Here is an 18,559-nt window from a genome sequence, read left to right on the forward strand (position 1 = left end):
CTAAAGAGGGAAGGAGGAAAGAAGGAAGAAGGAAAGAAATAAAGAGTGAATGAATGAATGCATACACAAGTGCATAGTAAGTGCTTAATAAATGCTACTATTATTATGGTCAAGTATTTAATTCTTCCAGCCCTCCTCTTAAAAGGATAAGAAGTACAGTTTTATTGATTTGAATTCGATGGCTTTTTCTCATGTCTCTTGGTGGTGAGACTGTCCGACTAAGACAAAGGTCAAATGCAGGCATAAACAAGGGACTTCTGAGGCAAAGAAGGGCCTGGAAGAGCCATCAGTTGGATCACCAGCACATAAAACCATCAGAAGTGGAGTCGGTGGTGGTCTGCTACCTTAGAACATTGACTTGCTGCTCTTCCTCTTCCTTTTCTTGATCTTCCTTCTGGTTTTTCCCCCTGTAGTGGAAAGAGCAGGGGACTCAGGGAACTCTGCTCTGCAAAAACCCTGGACAAATCCCATTCTGTCGGGGGCTGCAGTTTCCCTTCCACAATGAGGACACAGGAGTCCTCGTCCAGTCTCTCATCCTCTGGGTCCGTGAGTCTCAGCATCAGAGAATATTTGAGTGCCGAAATCTGCAGTTTCAAAGGACTCAGGGCGCACCCCCAGGTCTTTCCAGAGGTCCTGAGGCTAAGACTGTCCTCACTCTTACTAAGATGTCATTTGGCCTTTCCTGTTCATTCTCTCATGGTGGAAAGAACATAAAAAGTTCAGTCGGTTAAGTGCCCAACTTGGCTCGGGTCATGAACTCACAGTTCCTAAGATCAAGCCCCATGTGGGTCTCTGTGCTGAGAGCATGGAGCCTGCTTGGGATTCTCTCTCTCTCCCTCTTTCTCTGCCCCTCCCCTGATTTGCGTGCATGTGTGCGCACGTACTCTCTCTCTCTCCCTCTGAAAATAAATAAACTTTAAAAAAAAGTTCATTGATATTCAATGAGATTCACATTGCAACTAACCTTAAGAGAAGACTGACTGAGTGTTGGTGTACTAACAAGAATGTACACGATTAATAGAAAACACTGTGAAAACACCCTGCCCTTCCCTGACTACATATCTGAGTGAGACCAGGTCCTTCCGGTACCTCAACCAAAACAACATATTGCAACACCTTGAATGCAGAAGCAGATATGAGAATTTAGCTGTCTTTTCTTAAGGTAGGCATTAAACAGATTTGCAAAAATGTAAAGCAATAATCCCCTTCTTAGTAAATTTCTGTTTTGCTTTGGAAAATGTAGTTTTTTTCATAAAAATTTTATCTATGTTAATGTGAAATGGGCTATGTGAAATGCTATGTCCAAATGAATTAGTAAATATTAGTTTTTAAAACTCTCAATTTTAACTTCTTTATATCTATATATCTTTGTAATGTTTATTTTGAGAGAGAGAGAGAGAGTGCACATGCACATGCGGGCAGGGGAGGGGCAGAGAGAGAGGGAGAGAGAATCCCAAGCACTGACAGTGCAGAGTCTGACACGGGGCTCGATCCCATGAACTGTGAGATCACGACCTGAACTGAAACAGAGTCAGACACTCAACCCACTGAGCCACCCAGGCACCCCAAAAGAGTGGTTCTTTTTTTTTTTAAGTAGGCTCCATGCCCCACATGGGGCTCAAATTCACTATCCTAAGATCAAGAGTCCTATATTCTACCCACTGAGCCAGCCAGCTGCCTGCCCATTTTAATTTCTAATATAGTAAATATTGATAAACATAGCCCACATTTACAAAAAGCTCTGTGGGGTACTCAATTATGTTTAAGAGGTAAAGGACTCCTAAGACCAAAACGTTTGAAAGCTACTATCCTAAATTTACCAGAATAGGTGGGAGTCTACCATTGGGTTATCTTTTATTAACTAAGTGCTTATTATTTAACCTCTTTCACCTTTCAATTCCCCCAACTCTTCATCCTGAAGTGCTTGTTTAAAAGAATGAGGTTGCTTCTCTATTTTACATTTTGCCTGAATGTGAGAATTTTCAGCACTTTAGGCCAGTGCTGAGTACATAAAGATGTGTGAGGTTTAAGAGAGTGAGAACAAAGTTTTCCTAGTCTGGAATATGTTCCCCAGATATTGATCTCTTAACAAGCTTATAGCCTGAATACATGTATAACATTAAATCCAGCAAATCAGCAACCTCCCTCCCCGATAGTCACTATCTCTTTGAAAAAGACATAAGAACTAGTTGATTTTGTAGGCAGCAATGAACGCCTCTCTTAGACAAACCATTGCAGAGGACACAAAAGAAAGAAAAGCTCCCCACCCCCAGCTCATTTATGAGTTTAGTGTAGATGGTAAGACAACCAAAGACAATATAAGAAAATAAAATAATAGGCCAATGCCATAGTTTTAAAATACGTCCACAAATTCTTTGATCCACTTCCTTTGACCAATGCCCATGCCCTCAAGTGTGGGCTGGATTTTAGTGATTTGCTTCTAGGAAATAGAATATGGTAGAAGTGATGATGTGTGATGGCTTCCAGACTAGATCATCAATAGGCTTGTGGCTTCTGTCATGCTCTCTTGAATCACTCTGGGGGAGGCCAGCTGCCATGTTATGAAGACACGTAAGTAGCCCTATGGATAGGTCCACGAGATGAGGAATTGAAGCTTTTTGCCAATAGCCATTTGAGTGAGCCATCTGAGGACTGTGGAAGTGGAGTCTGCAGTCCCAGTGAAGCGAGCAGATGACTGCAACCCCAGCTGACAGGTTGACTGCAATTTCATGAAAGACTCAGATAAGCTGGTCCTGAATTGCTGACCCCCAGAAGCTGTGAAGTATGAAATTTGTGTGATTTTACATTTCTAAAAGATTGGAGTAATTTGTCATGCAGCAGTACCAAATTAATACAACCAGTATGATTTATGAATGCAAAAATCCTATATAAAAGTCACAACTCTAATCAGTGGTGCTATATTAAAAGTAATATATTATGGCCAAGAGGAGTTTAACTCAGGAATACAAGGATAGTTTAGCATTAGAAAAATCTATTAATGCAATGCGACACCTTCACAGAAAAGGAAAACAAAAACTTTAATTTCAACATTCAATCCTGATTAAAAGCTTTTAATAAACTGGAACTAGAAAGTACCCTCCTTAACTAATAAATGGTATCCACAAAAACCTACACATCATCATGCTTAATGGTGAAGCTTTAAAAGCAGCCACATTTAAGTCAGTGACTAGATAAATATGCTGCCATCACTGCTTCTGTTCAACAGTGTACTAGATGTCTTACCCAATGTAATAAGACAAGAAAAGAAAATAAGGGGTATAAAAAGAGCAAAAGGGACCAAAATGTCCTCATTTATGAATAATAACTGTCTATAGAGAAAAGTCAAAGAGAATTATGGACAGAAACTATTAGAACTAATAAAAGAACTCAACAAAACTGCTGGTTACAAGTTCAAGATACAAATTGATAATATTCCTATACACTGTAATAATAAAATAAAAATAGAATAAGAGATCTCACTTTTAACAGCATTAAAATGACCAGATCCCAGGGAATAAACCTAAAAAAATGGGAAAGATATTTTATGGAGAAAATTATAAGACATTAAAGACGTGAATGTGTATATAGATACACAGTATACAGAATTGAAAGATTCAATATCATAAAGTCACTTCTCTTGACATTGATAAACAAATTCTATGTAGTTGGAGTCAAAATCCCTAGAGAGTTTGTGTGTGTGTGTGTGTGTGTGTGTGTGTGTGGCATTTTCCTAAATGTATGTAGAAGAGCAAAGGGCCAAGAGAAGCTTTGATACTCTTAAAGAGGACTAAAGCAAGATGACATTAAGACTTATTACGAACAATATTAAACTTAAGATAAGGCAATAGCAATGAAGACAGCATGATACTGGCAATGAGATAGATGCACAGGCCAGAGGGTAATAGGAGAGAGACCCCAACAGACCCGTCCGTGTACGTAGAGACACCACCATAATGGGCATGGTGCTGCACTTCAGTGGAGAAAGGACAGGTTATTCAATAAATGGTGCTAGGATAATCAAGGCTCTATAGGGAAAAAATAGAACTCTTAATTCATATTATGCACAAAAATAAGCCATGTGAGGGACGCCTGGGTGGCTCAGTTGGTTAGGTGTCCAACTTCCGCTCAGGCCATGATCTCATGGTTTGTGAGTTCAAGCCCTGCATGGGGCTCTGTGCTGACAGCTCAGAGCCTGGAGTCTGGTTCGGATTCTGTGTCTCCCTCTCTCTCGGCCCCTCCCCTGCTCGTGCTCTGTCTCTCTCTGTCTCTCAAAAATAAGTAAATGTTAAAAAATTTTTTTAAAAAAATAAGCCATGTGGATTGAAAGATCTAAATGTAACAATCAAAACTATAAAATATTTATAATACAGGAAAATGTGCTTATGAGCTCAGGTTCGGGATGGAGTTCTCTCTCTCTCTCTCTCTCTTTTTTAATGTTTATTTATTTTTGAGAGAGAGAGCATGAGCAGGGGAGGGGCAGAGAGAGAGGGGGGCAGAAGATCCAAAGCAGGCCCTGTGCCGATGGCAGAGCACGATGCGGGGCTCCAACTCATGAACTGTGAGATCGTGACCTGAGCTGAAGTCGGACACTCAACATGACTGAGCCACTTAGCTGCCCCTAGGGTTGGATTTCTTAAACATGACAGAAAAAGCACCAGTCACAAAGGAAATGATTGTTATATTTAACTACATTAAAATTGACAACTTCTGTTCATTAAAAGATACTATTTTAAAAAGTAAAAAGATGAGCCACACACTGGGAGAAGATATTTGTATGCATGTGATTAATAAATGATTCCTATCCAGACTATAGAAAGAACTCCTCCACATCAATAAGAGAAAGACAAACAACAGAACAGAAAAATGGGCAAAGGGCTGCTTAACAGTAATTTTGCAGAAGAGGAAAATAAGTGGCCAATACACATGTGCAAAGCTGCCCAACCACCTTAGTAATTAGGGAAATGCAAATTAAAACTGTAATGCCATACCATTTTACACCTGCCAGTTTCACAAAAGTTTAAAAGTCCGACAAACTTTAGGAGCAATGGCACCACCTGCTATTAGGAGTACAAATTGAGCAGCCAGTTTCAAAAAACAGCTCAGCGTTATCCAGTAAAAGTGAAGATGTATGTACATTACAGGGAAGGGATTCTGCTCCCGCCCATGTGTGCACTAGACAAATCTTGCACATGTGCAGCACGAAGCTCTTACAAGGATGCTTGTGGGGTAATGTTTTAATAGAGAAAAGCTGAAGACAGTTCAGATTCCATTAGCAGTAAAATGGATAAATAATTCCTGGTGTTTGCATACAATGGAATACTGTACAGCAGTGAAAATTTATAAACCACTCCTGGCTGAATCTCAGGAACATCATGTTGCATAAGAAATGCAAATAGCTGGAGAAGCTATTCCATAATTCCACTTATTCAAAGTCAGAAAACATGCAAAATTAAACAATACATTGTTCAGAAGGATACATACAGAGGTGGCAAAACTAGAAAGAGGAGCAAGGGACTGATGAACACAAAGTTTGGGATGGTGTTGACAACTGTCTGGGGAGTGGTGGGGACATGAGATAAAAGGAACCAGATGAAAGACTGTATGTTTTTCAATGAGGATGTCTTATTGGTTTCATAATAAAAACCCATTAAAACCTTTTTCTATTGACTTATTTATCATCTTTGAAAAATAGAACTCCAACACAAGAAGGACACCTGGGTCGCTCAGTTGGTTGAACATCCTACTTCGTTTGGCTCAGGTCATGAGCTCACGGTTCGTGTTTTCAAGCCCTGCCTCAGGCTTTGCACTAACAGCGCAGAGACTGCTTAGGATTTCTCAGTCTCTCTCTGCCCCTGCCCCGCTCTTGCGTTCTCTCTCTCTCAAAAATAAACATTACAGGGGAGCCTGGGTGGCTCAGTCGGTTGGGCGTACGACTTCGGCTCAGGTCATGATCTCACAGTTCGTGGGTTAGAGCCCTGCGTCGGACTCTGTGCTGACAGCTCAGAGCCTGGAGCCTGTTTCAGATTCTGTGTCTCCCTCTCTCTCTGCCCCTCCCCTGTTCACGCTCTGTCTCTGTCTCTAGAATAAATAAACATTTTTAAAAAATTAAAAAAAATAATAAACATTAAAAAAAATACCAAAACAACAGTACTTGCAACATTTAACAGTTGTTGAATTCTTATAGTATATACTTATTAGTAATGGAATGAATATATTAGTATTAAGAAAAATTAATTAATTGATAATTAATGAACAAAATATATTAATATTGATTAGTATGAAGGAAAATGGATTGGCAAACCATGAACAAAATTAAAGTGTTGATCCTAAAGCACAATAACCCAGTTGGGCTCCAGACCCTACATTCAGACTGCCTGGGCTGGAAGCTGGCTCTGCCTGTTCTTAAGTGGGTTTTTTGATTGCTCCATGCCTCAGTTTCCTCATCTATAAACTGGGCCTACTGATAGTAAATAATTCTTCACAAATGAATTGTAAGAATTATGTAAATGAATGTCAAGTGCTTGGAACAGTGCCTGCCACACAGTAAGCACTGGATATAAAGTCGTATGTAAATATATAAACCAAACAAAGAGAAGAGGGGCTTGTGAAAGACCGGGGGCGGGGGGGAGAGGGCGGTGCTGAATTTTCAAGGCATCCTCCCAATCTCGAAATAGCCTGGGCTTGCACATCACGTGCTGGGACAGCTTTGTGGCTCCCTTTGAGAGACTGAAGAAAGAAAAAGGTATTACATGGCAGAGAGCTTGTGAAAGCTCTTGAGAGAAGTCTGCTGTAAAGGGAGTGACAATGTCACTTCAGCCCATATCACAAAAAGCACCCATCCCTGCCTGACTGACCCAGGGAACGCTGCTCCAGGGATGAATTCGGGGGGATCACGCATGTTGTGGGTCCACTTCTTTGAGACCCAGCTGCTGGCGTGGCGGGTCCTGATCCCTTGAGCCTGTTGTTAGTTTGCCCCACATGTGCCTGGCCTTCCCCCCAGCCTTGATGTATCCACGAGAGAAGAACCTTGGGTTGCCTGGGGGGCATGTGGTTCTGGGATTAAATTCTGAGGTGCCCCAGCTCCCCGAGTCACTCAGCTGCTGGAGTCTAGGGCTCAGGGACCTGTGGGGGACTGTCTTGCCACAGGAAGTACCACACGAGGACCTCACACAAAGCATCAAGCCTGCCTGACGGTCTACCCTTGCCAAAGATTTGACATTCGTTTCTACTTACAGGGCATTTTCTAAATTGTGTTATACTCCATGCTTCCTTGCTGGCCTTTTTTCCTCAGGGACTGGAAACTCTGAAGAGAAAAACAGTCTTTCCTCTTCTCTGGTTGGTGAAATGGCTTCTTGCTCTTATCATGCTGCTGGTGACAACCATGCATTAATTCCAGAAACCTTTACTGAGAATGTGCAATGTACCAATCCACACATGATCGATTCCAAACCCATTCCTACACCTAAGTGAGGTGCGGGGCAACACTCTGCATGGTGGACTAGGCTAGCCCAATATTTGTTGGCAAGTAAGACCATTTGTCCTGTGGTAGAGTTGGTTGAAGTCATGCCTAACATGACCGGCGTCTTTCACATCTTTTAGGCTTCTGGGCCCCTTAAAAAACAAAAGCCATTGTTTCTTATTATATGCTTCAAAAGACATCTGTAAGGACTTGTTCTATAATGATTGTGGTGGTTATTTTTAGTCAAAATGGGGCCCAGAACCTGCTCTGCCCTCCCCACACCACGTCAGGTGCTGGTCAGCTTGGAGACCAGCCTGCACTGGGGTGCTTTCCAGCTGCTGTGGAAAACAGAGGGTCATGGAGTGGCCCTCGGTCACGTTTTCCACGGCAGCTGTGCCCTCACAACAGGACCGTTTGGATCTGCAGAAAAGCTCCTAAGCCAGATGGTTGCCTGTCAGGGGACCTGGACCAGCCTCAGTCTAGTGGGAGGCTGAGAGGCATGTGAGCGAGGACAGAGTGAGCCTTCCTGGGCAGGACGACCACAGAGGTGTCAATATGCTTTTGAGAGGAAAACCAGGATACATCTCACATACATGGCAGCCCCATCTAGGTGAAGCCACTCCCAGGCCCCAGGGAGACTGCCATTCTCCAGGCCTTACAGCTCAGCTCCGATCCTTTGGGTCATCTGTCCCCTCTGCCAGCCACCAACTGCTACTCCAGGGCACAGTGTTCTCACGAATAAAGCCACTCTGGGACGATGCCACCTCATCCCACTGTGTGATGGACGGATACTGCAAAAGAAGCCTTCCCAAGCGTCGCCTGCAGCAGCTTGGCCTGAGATGGGCCCCGCACCGGCTCTGTGGGCAGCCCCCACCTCTTGGAAGCTGTGGTGTGGGGAGCTGCCTTGGCCCCCCTTCCCTCTAAGCGGCTGTTTGTGGTGACTCACCTCTGGTTCCCAGGAACCTTGTTATTTTGGGCCCTGATATTATTAAGGTTGTGCCCAGATTCCCTGCAAATCAGCAATTCAGGAACACAGGGGCCGTCCAGTGAAAGCATGTTAAAAACAGGGCCACATTGGGGCGCCTGGGTGGCGCAGTCGGTTAAGCGTGGGACTTCAGCCAGGTCACGATCTCGCGGTCCGTGAGTTCGAGCCCCGCGTCAGGCTCTGGGCTGATGGCTCGGAGCCTGGAGCCTGTTTCCGACTCTGTGTCTCCCTCTCTCTCTGCCCCTCCCCCGTTCATGCTCTGTCTGTCTCTGTCCCAAAAATAAATAAAAAACGTTGGAAAAAAAAAATTAAAAAAAACAAACAAACAGGGCCACAGCCGCAGGCCCCTGCCCACCAGGGGCTGGTTAGCACAGAAGGCCAGCGGCTCCCTCAAAGTCCTCTTCCCATGCACGGAACGCTGCCCCCTCCTGGGGTCTTTGTCTCCTGGAGCCTCCTCTGGGAGGCCTTGCCTCTGGAGGATCCGCGGCCCGCCGGCCGGCCCGTGAGGGAGAGGAGGGAGAGGTGGCGAGCAGATGCTCCCTTCGCCTCCTCCCTCCGGCGCACCTTTCGGAAGGGGCTGGCCGACCCCGCTCGCGGCCTGGTGAGCTGGGCCCGGCGCCCAGGGTGGGGGAGCGGGAGCCGGCGAGGGTGCTGCCGTAATCTGCGAGCCCCAGGCGGGCTCCTCCCCTCCGCCCGAGAGCTGAGCTCCGGGGCAGCCCGATAGGGAGCCTCTGCTGCCGATAAGGCCGTCGGAGGGCCGCGCTCTGCGGCCACCTGGCTCCAGACGGCCCAGGCCCGGCACAGGCACGGCGCGTCCCGAAGCCCCAGCTGTTCCCACAGCAGACCGCGACGGACCCCCGGAGGGATCCTGGTTAGGGACCGGCATGTCCTTAACGAGAGGCTTCCTCAAAGTGAGTTCTGAGCCGCAGCTCGAAAGGGAGGAGTGGTGCTCGGGAAGGGCGAGGAGCCGGCCAGGGGGTGCCAGAGAGCAGAGCCGTCTGTGTGCTCATCTACGGGCACCCCCTGGGCTCCAGGCTTTGTAAGGGCGTCAGCACTCATTTGCTTGGTTGCTGATGGTGTCAGGTGGCCTCTGCTTGACTCAATTAGTCCAGTTCATATGTTTTACAGCCTGAGATTTGCTGTCAAATTGAGTTCCACCTACCTGGTTCTCTGAATTATGTTCTGCCCGCATTAGGGGTTGGGAAGAATAATCTTCAGATTATATTCCTTATTTGGTCTATTGAGATTCTAGAAGCTTTCCTTTGACTCTGCTGAGCAGTGTATCTTTCAGGTGTGTTTTCACAGGCTGGTGGCCCTGAAGGACAATAGGGGCACCTGAGAATGTGGGCTGCTCTGAGGGAAGTGGGGGTGGGGGTTGGGTACCCTCCTTGGGAAGGGGCTTGCTTGTTTTCCTCAGTGCGCACAGAAGCCAGTCACCTCATTGTCACACCTTTATTGTTCTTGAAACACTGAACTTTGGATTTGTGTTGTTAACTTACTAGAGGGAGAAAAGTCTAAGAAAGAGGGGCAAAAGGCTTCAGAGTGGTTCTGGGAGCTAGGGTCTGATAGATATTCTTTAAACGGCAACGGAGCATTACAGGGAGCTATTCCCCCCCACCTCCAATTCTCCCTGTAGTGATAGGACATATCACCATCTAACAGCGTGGCAGGTCTGCTGTCTTTAACGTGTCCTGTGTCACAGTGAGGTTGTTGGTTTTAGTGGGGGATTCAGAGGCCAGAGTTGGACCCTAGGCCACATCCTCAGAGGGAGCCCGGTATAATCGTCTGGGAGAACATGTCCCCTTCTAACTTGTGTAAGAGTCTTTGGGTACAGGGAAAACCATATTAAGTGGGAATATGTTTTTAGTGGTTGAGCATCTTTACAATTTGCCTTCCTGATGATAGATTTCCTTCCCCAGGAAGGGGAGGGTCTGTGGGGAACCAGGGGACTCCCACTTAGCCTCACCAGCAGCAAGCAGGAGCCAGGTTCAGTGCATCTGAGTCTTTTCCTTTCACTGGGCAACCCTAGACCACAGTTTCAAAGTGAGTTTTGGAGGCTGTTCCATAACAGACCTCAGAGCTTAGGGAGGTGACGGTGAGTGGCACATGAGCTGCAGGAACTGTCTTCAGACCCAAATGCGAGCACGGCGTCTTGTAGGATTAAGGAATGGGTTATGAACAAATGTTTAAAGGGAGCATGACTGCTTTCACCAACCAAATAGCCTTGGGAGAGCCACATTTTTTGTGTGTGTCAGTTTCTTTCTGGCTACTGGGTGGGCTGGGCAGCTGAATGTGAAAGCAGTAGGAAAGGAAACAAAAGCCTTGAGGGTTGTTTTTATAAGCAGGGTCACATAAACTCAGCGGACCCTGGACTTCAGTGGTCAATTAGTTTCTAAACTCAGGTTGTCACCCCTTACCCCAAAATGATGTGGCCAGTGTCTTTGCAAAATCAGCTGACTTATTCTGAGTTTCATCTAAGTGAAGCGTATTTAGAAAGGCAAGGTTTTTTTGTTTTTTGGGTTTTTTTTTGGTTGTTGTTGTTGCTGTTACCAAAAAAATAAAAGAGAAAGTAAGAAAGACAATAGGGTGCTTCCTAAAGGTAAAGTAACCGAAAATCTTTGTCCTCAAGGTCTGTTCAACATTTAATAACCATTCATCAAGTACCTGCTTCTGTCAGGTGCTGTTGTCAGCACTGGGAATATAGCAGGGAACAGAATAGACACAAATCCCTGCCTTGTGGAGCTTACATTCCAGCCGCACAAGGAGACAGACTGAAAACAAAATAAATGAGTACTTCTTTACTGAAAGATGAGGAGTGCATGGGACAGGAACATGCAAGGGGATAGGAAGCCTGGGGAATTCTGCTGTGTAAATAAGGTGCTCAGAGAAAGTCTCAGTGAGGTTCACTTTGGCTGTTATGTTTCAAACTTAGATTCCACATGACCATTAATAAGGATTCTAGTTTGATGTCAAGAATCTTAAATACTAAACTTTGTTGATTATGAGAAGCTACAGATTTTTGAGTTAACGTTCTCACTGTTGAGACAGATTACCTGTAGAATCCAAGAGAATTCATGATACTTGGGTATGCAGTTATCTGTGTCAGATTCTTATGGTATTGAGTTGGACACTTTTTCTTTCTGGCTGGCCAAGTTGGTTTGATGACATTTGAATCAGGCCTCTGCTGTTTGTGTGGCCAGCATTTCTTGTGTCAAACTGCTGATGATTGTATTTGTCCATTATGATTTGGGGGGGAAACTTTTGTAAAATGGCTAGTTAAATGTGTTATGGGCACTGACAAACATGATACTCTTGGCTAGCAGCATTCTTGAAAATAAAAAAATATTGTTTTTTGTATGTCCTTAAAAAAAAAGCCACTTGACCAAAGAATTGAAGGAGGTGGGGGAGAGAGAGCCATTCACAACTCTGGGGGAAATAGTAAATGCAAAGGTCCTGAGGCAGGCATGTGCCATGGGAAGAACCAGGAGACCAGTGTGGCTGGGGCAGAGGGAGGAGGGCACTCTGAAGGAGTGAGGTCAGAGAGGTGATAGGAGGGAGAGATTAGTGAGGGGGTAGGGGTGCAGAACACCTAGGGTCTTGTATACATTGTAAGGACCTTATTTTTACTCTGAGACAAGAAGCATTACACAATCTTGGGGGTAGACAAACAGTATCATTTGACTTCTTCCCCTACCTGTGACTTCCTAACGCCTTTGAAACCAAACTCCCAGGAATGGGCTATGAAACAGAACTAGAGTGTGGCAGCGGAGTCATCACTGACCTCTAGTGCACTTGTTCTCAGCCTTTTTTCCTCTGGGATACACAGGACTGCTTGTTGACATAGTTACACATGATATATTTCATAGCCATACCTGGGTATTGATAATCCCCTTCTCCCTTACACTCTCCAATTTAATGAGAAAATAAGTAGTGCCACAGATGCTCTTTACTTAAAAAATTGCCATGGGTAAAATTAAATAGAAAATGGAAGCCTCTATAAAATCACAATTCATATGCAGTACAGTAATTTGTAATCACAGCTGCTGATCCTTCCCTGTTTCCTTTGGACCTCCACACGGATAAAGCAGACGGTGGTTCTGGAACACTAGCTGTCAGGAAAGCTTATCGGGTGTGAGCATGTTGAAAGCAGAGTAGCCACAGAGGGGGAAGTTTGCATTTGCTCTAAGTTTTAAGAAGTGTGAATGAGGGACGCCTAGGTGACTCAGTTGGTTAAGCATCTCACTCTTGATTTCAGCTCAGGTCATGATCTCACGGTTTGTGAGATGGAGCCCCGAGTCGGGCTCTGCGCTAGCAGTGCTTGGGATTCTTTCTCTCCCCCTCTCTCTGCCCCTACCCCGCTGGTGCTCACCCGCACACACTCTATCAAAATAAATAAATAAACATTTAAAAAATAAAAATTAGGGGCGCCTGGGTGGCTCAGTCGGGTGAGCGTCTGACTTCGGCTCAGGTCATGATCTCACAGTCTGTGAGTTTGAGCCCCGCATCAGGCTCTGTGCTGATGGCTCAGAGCCTGGAGCCTGCTTCCGATTCTGTGTCTCCCTCTCTCTCTGCCCCTTCCCTGCTCATGCTCTGTCTCTCTCTGTCTCAAAAATAAATAAAAACATTAAGAAAAAAAATTTTTTTTTAAAAATAAAAATTAAAAAAAGTACAAATGGTCTTCCTCCAGGGCGTCTTGCCCTCCAGGACCCACCATTTTTTTTAAAAAAAAAAAATGTTTTTATTTTTTTAAATTTAAATTTAATTTCTTAAATTTTTAAAAAAATTTTTCTGGGGCCCACCCTTTACACACAACCTAGCTGATTTTGTAGAAAGGCAAATATCATCGCGTCACTCCCCTGCTTTAAATCTTCAGGGGCTTCGTGGTTTTTGGGATAGAATCCAGACTCCTTCATGAGACCCCTCCTGTCCTGGCCTGCCCATCTTTGCCACTCTGCTTCCTACCTCTGACTCCATGAGAATTGCTCCAGGCACACCAAACAGGCTGCACGTGGAAATTTTCACATGATGTTCCTAAGCTTCTCCTGAGGGGCCTTGCATTTGTCTTGTTCACTGTCGCATCCTCGGCAGGTTGCATAGCACCCGGCAAGTAGTAGGTGCTCATTAAATGTTGGTTACATTTAATTACTTGCAAAACCCCTCACAGCTGAGCCCTTCCTACTAGTGTGGTTGGTCACAAACCTGCAATCCCAAATCACTGCCCTAGTGGTTTCTGTATTGACCTTAAAAAAAAATTCACAAGATCGTTTCTCCTTCCTCAGAACTCTCCTTGCACTTTCTTGGAACCTCCCTTAAGGCCCTTCTCATTTTCTCTCTCTTTACGCTTATTTACCTCTCATCCCCTACAAGTGGGGCTGCCAGGAGAGGAGGAGTAGCCCCAGCTGAGTCATGTTTGAGTCACATCTCCGACTTTCCCTGGCATCAACCATGGCCTTGAACATGGGGCTGAACTTGTCCAAACCATGAGTATCGACTGTTAGGAATATGTTGGGTCATTTATTTGGAAAACAAATCTCCAGCAGGCCCTGTGAGAAGTCGGCAGCCCCAGCCTAATGCCCCAGCTGGCCAAGCGTCCCACTTCCTGGGACTGGCCCGGTGGGGACGGAGGCCTGTGTGAATCTGCTCAGGCCACATTTGGAGTTTGTCATCATTTTCTGACAGGCAGTGACAACCAATTAGAGATCTAGTGAGAAACAGAATTGTTTTCTCCCCTGCCTCCCGCTCACCCTTGACCACACCACCCCTCTGCGGCTTGCTCTCTGGGTAGAGGCTGATTTATCTCCCGAATTGACTGTCACGGCACAGGAAGGAAGGCGTGTTAAGGGCGGAAGCGGTCCCACAGCTAATGGGCCTGGCCAACCAGCTGCTGAAATGAGCTTGGAGTGGAAAGTGGTCAGGGAAGGGAAAGTGGTCAGGGAAGGTCAGGTCAGGTCTAGCAGGGATTGCTAGAAGGGAGGACTTGCTTAAGGACAGATTAGTACAAACAGAACAAGTAAACAACCCCACTCTCCCGCCTGGGGCTGGAACCCGAGCCCTCTCCTGAGAAAGCTGCAGGCACCAGTTGTCACTAGCACACGGAGGAGGCGGGGAATGGGGGTGGGGGGAGCCGGTCTCACTCTCCCCAGGACTATCGCGGTCGGAAAACCACCCAGCCCTTTCCAGGAGTGGATTGTGAAGCATTATTTTGTAAGAGAGAGCACCTGGTTTCAATTTCCTTTGGGAAATTGCAAGTAAAAGCTGAAAAGAAACTGGCTTTGGTCCAGTCCTGTCCTCTGATGGCCCAGCCATTGATCAAGGGTGATGATGATTTGCAGACAATGGAGTGGATTTCAGCTCCTCGGAAAAGCCTCCTGGGCCCCACTCTCTTGCCCATTCTAGCCACCTCTCCTCCCAGTGGGATGGGGTAAGGTGGGGTCATGCACCTGTGGTTTTCCTTTTCTCCAAGGGTAGGGGAGGGTTAGGGGTGTGTCACCTGCAAGCTGCACCTTGGGGCAGGTGAACGTTTCTGTCTGGTGGTATGACCCAAAGGTACCAGCAGAATCCCTGTCTTCTAACACCATCACCCCAGGTCTGCAGTGAAGCCTGAAGTTCCAGCACTGGAGATTATTCGTTAGGCTCTTAAAAGAGGTTTTGAGCTCTATACCTTTTGTATTAATTGCATACACTTAAGCCTTTGTAATAGGATCTTGAATGGTACAGATGCAGGGGAATAATTCTTATTTTCATGGGATTAGTTGAGGATTTAGGCAACAGCAAGGAGTGGGATTGAGGGCAGGCTCATGGAACAGGGGCCTGGAGAGGGGTGAGGTGCTGGAGGAGGGGGCATGAAGGAAGAAAAAGCTCACTCTCTTGCCTAGGACAGTGACTGGGCCCTAAGATTCCTTCCTAGGTATTTGTCTATCCCAAGATCTGGATCCAGGCAAGCTGCCCGTCACAATGTGGAGTGTGCGAGTTGATGAGTGCTGTTGGGCTGAAAGTGGCCGTAGGCACTGGTGATGGAGTTGCCAGATGTGAATACCTTTCTCGTGCATGCACCATCCAGGTGGCAATGGGGTCAGCCTGGGAGCTGGCCAGGCTTCTTGGAACTGGTGCCAGGGCTGATAAAACTATGCCTTTCCCCTCGACTTTTCAAACACTGTGTGGAATTGATGCCAAACGTGGCTGGTGAGCTCTCTAAGCAATAGAAATCGACGAGAGGCCAAAGGAGAGTTCCAGACAAGGTTTTATCGGGGTCTGTGCACAAGGGAGGGACACAAAATGTCCTCAGGCCGACTCCCCGAGGCAAGGTCAGGGAGAGTTTCTTAAACAAACTTAGATGGGGAAAGGATGGTGTTGAAGCATGTAGAGGTGGGGTGTTTCTTGGCACTGGCGTATGTTAGAGATCATGCTTGTCCATGTATGTCTCATTAGCATGTTAAGTCTCCACCCTGGGCATGAACTTTAGCATTTCAATAAGGGAAAGGTAACTTGAGGGTACTCCTGGCGGTCACTGTGCATACTGTAAGGCCAGCTTCGGGGTCCATCTGCTGCAGACTGGTTTGATCTGGATCTCACTAGTTCTTTTGGGCGACTGGCTCCCTCTTTTTTTTTTTTAATTTTTTTTTCAATGTTTTTAATTTATTTTTGGGACAGAGAGAGACAGAGCATGAACGGGGGAGGGGCAGAGAGAGAGGGAGACACAGAATCGGAAACAGGCTCCAGGCTCCGAGCCATCAGCCCAGAGCCTGACACGGGCTGAAACTCACGGACCGCGAGATCGTGACCTGGCTGAAGTCGGACGCTTAACCGACTGCGCCACCCAGGCGCCCCAACTGGCTCCCTCTTTTAAGTTGATGTCCTGCTTTCTGCATTCCTATAGGATTTATTGCTCAAGAAACACAGATTCACGAGTTTACTTTTAAGGGAGTTTTTTCTTTATGCCATAGTCGCATTGCATTAGGGTTTGGGGAGAGGCCCTGAGTCCTGTCCCTTTTCTCTCTCAGAATAATATCATTTTACAATATACCAAGTATAGCACTTTCTTTACATACTTTGTCTTAATGTGATACGCATATATATTTTTAAGATTATTTATTCATTTTGAGAGAGAGAGACAGAGAGAGAGCACATGTACCTGCTAGTGAGTAGAGCAGGGGCAGAGAGAGAGAGAGAGAGAGAGAGAAAATCTAAAGCAGGCTTCATGTTGGCAGCATGAGGGCTCAACATGAGGCTTGATCCTGGGAACCGTGAGATCATGACCTGAACCGAAATCAAGAGTTGGACTGAGCCACCCAGGTGCCCCTTAATTTGATATTGAAATCACCCTGCAAAGTAGGTATTATTATTGTCACTTTCCAGATGAGAAAACAGAAGCTGAGCAGCAAATTAACTGGTCCAAGTGTCACAGCTGGGTTCCCAACTTTTGTCTGTCCCCTAACACTCTGTAGGTGGATGCTGACAGGTGCACATCTTTCTCACCTCAAGGACTGGTCACACTGAAATTATTATTTTATGTGCCTGTTTCTCCCCCCCTCCCCCCAATCTGTATTCCCAATGACCAACCTGCATGGTGCAGGTGGACTCACTCAAGCAGTGCTGAAGGCCTTTGGGCTCTACAGCCAGACCACCTAGGTTTGAATCCCTATTCTGCCACTTTCTAGCTGGTCCAAGGAGGCCAGCTATGGACCCTAATGCAACATGCTAAAAACTCTGAATATTTCTAGCTGGTACAAGGAGGCCAGCTATGGTCCTTAATGCAACATGCTAAGAACTTCCTACCTTCAACACAGCTTCAATTCAGGTCAATAGAGTTTACAGAGTAGGAAACAGGAAAGGGTAAGTGCTCATTAGTGGATACTGGAATGGGGAAGAATTAATTCTGTTTGTCAGTTGAACAAGGGAGGTTGTCAGGGAAACTTCGTAGAGGGAGAGGACTTTGAATGGCCTTGAAGAATCCGTAGAATTTCACAAAGCAGGGTTTGGGAGGATGCTGGCTGCAGAGAAAGCATGGTCAAAAGTATGGAAGATGTGGAGGTACCACGTGTGTCTGGGAAAGGTGCGTCGCGTGGTCCAGGTGTTCAGAGACAGGTGGGTGGTGGGAGAAGAGGATGAAAGGTGGGCAGGGGCTAGACTGAGTTTCTGAACATCAGCCTGAGACTTTGGATTTTATTCTGCAGATGTTGGGGAATCAGCAAAGGGTTTTGAGCAGGAAAGTATCATGATCAGAACACTCTCTGTGGCAGGGTTCAGGAAGACGGGTCATTGGAGTGGCAGGGAGTGGAAACCAATTAGGAAAATACTGCTGCTCTCCAGGTGAGAATTGATGACATCCTAATTAAGGGGAGTGGCAGACAATTCACATTATCGAGTAGCTTTTGTGTACCAATCACCCTGCTATATTGTTTACACCCCTCCGCTCATTTAATGCTCACAGAAGCCACGTAGGAATTACCACCCATGTTACAGATAAGGAAACTGAGTCTTGTTGCAGTCAGGAGAAGAAATAAGGTTGTTGTCTGGGGGTGTCGACAGGCTGCTCATATGTGTGCCCCTGTGGTTTGGGATCTGGTCCTCAGCTTGTAGGCCGGGTTACTTGACTTTGAGGCACAGAGAGGCGGGTTTGGGAACTGACTTAATGCCAGTCCGACTCATAGGACTCTGGTGTTGACGTCAGCCTGCCAGCTTCACAACGGGAGGTATGACATCTCTGGTCCTCTGGTGTTCTTGTGTTCTTCTTTGCGTTCTCTGGTCAGTGAACTCCATCCCATTAAGAAATTCTACCTGGCAAGTCAGTTATAACAGTATTTTGGTAAGCACCAATCAGAGAAATCAGCTGGGGGTGGGGTGTGGGGGGATGATCTTGAAGAATAGGTCATCAAGACTGTGTTAAGGCCTGATGAGCCATTCATACCCCACAGCCGAGAGCATCACGTTTGTTATAAATTGCTCATTAAACAACATAGGAATAGAAAATGAGTCTCGTTGCCTGTGTCGACACACCAGTGATTGGAAGCAGCTGCCTGAAATGCCGTATTCAGAAAGATTCTGAAGCCACTTGTAGGCTGATGGGCAAGAGTGTGATACATTAGCAGCCTCTGCCAGGGTGCCAAGTTGGGGGG

At 46.0% G+C, this 18,559-nt stretch overlaps 1 protein-coding gene and 1 long non-coding RNA gene across 21 annotated transcripts in view; one reads left to right on the forward strand and one right to left on the reverse strand.

Moving 5' to 3' along the window:
- Nucleotides 1-18,559, forward strand: part of ANK1 (ankyrin 1) — a 219,338-nt gene that overhangs the window by 73,741 nt on the left and 127,038 nt on the right. Inside the window, exon 1 of one of the 20 annotated variants that reach the window (XM_053901034.1) lies at nt 9,243-9,355. The exons of the other annotated variants lie outside the window; for them this stretch is intronic. Coding sequence (XP_053757009.1) covers nt 9,329-9,355 — 27 coding nt within the window. The 5' untranslated portion in view covers nt 9,243-9,328. Of the gene's footprint in view, nt 1-9,242; nt 9,356-18,559 lie in introns of those variants that run through there. 20 annotated transcript variants of the gene reach the window in all.
- LOC109262274 (uncharacterized) lies at nt 78-7,365 on the reverse strand. The gene is made up of 2 exons (XR_002077695.2): nt 7,234-7,365; nt 78-407 (listed from the first exon to the last, which is right to left on the reverse strand). It is a non-coding gene; the product is annotated as an uncharacterized LOC109262274 (long non-coding RNA).

The sequence above is a fragment of the Panthera pardus genome, unplaced genomic scaffold, assembly GCF_024362965.1.
Source record: "Panthera pardus isolate Hobbes unplaced genomic scaffold, ASM2436296v1 HiC_scaffold_13, whole genome shotgun sequence".
In the NCBI taxonomy this organism is placed as follows: Eukaryota; Metazoa; Chordata; class Mammalia; order Carnivora; family Felidae; genus Panthera; species Panthera pardus.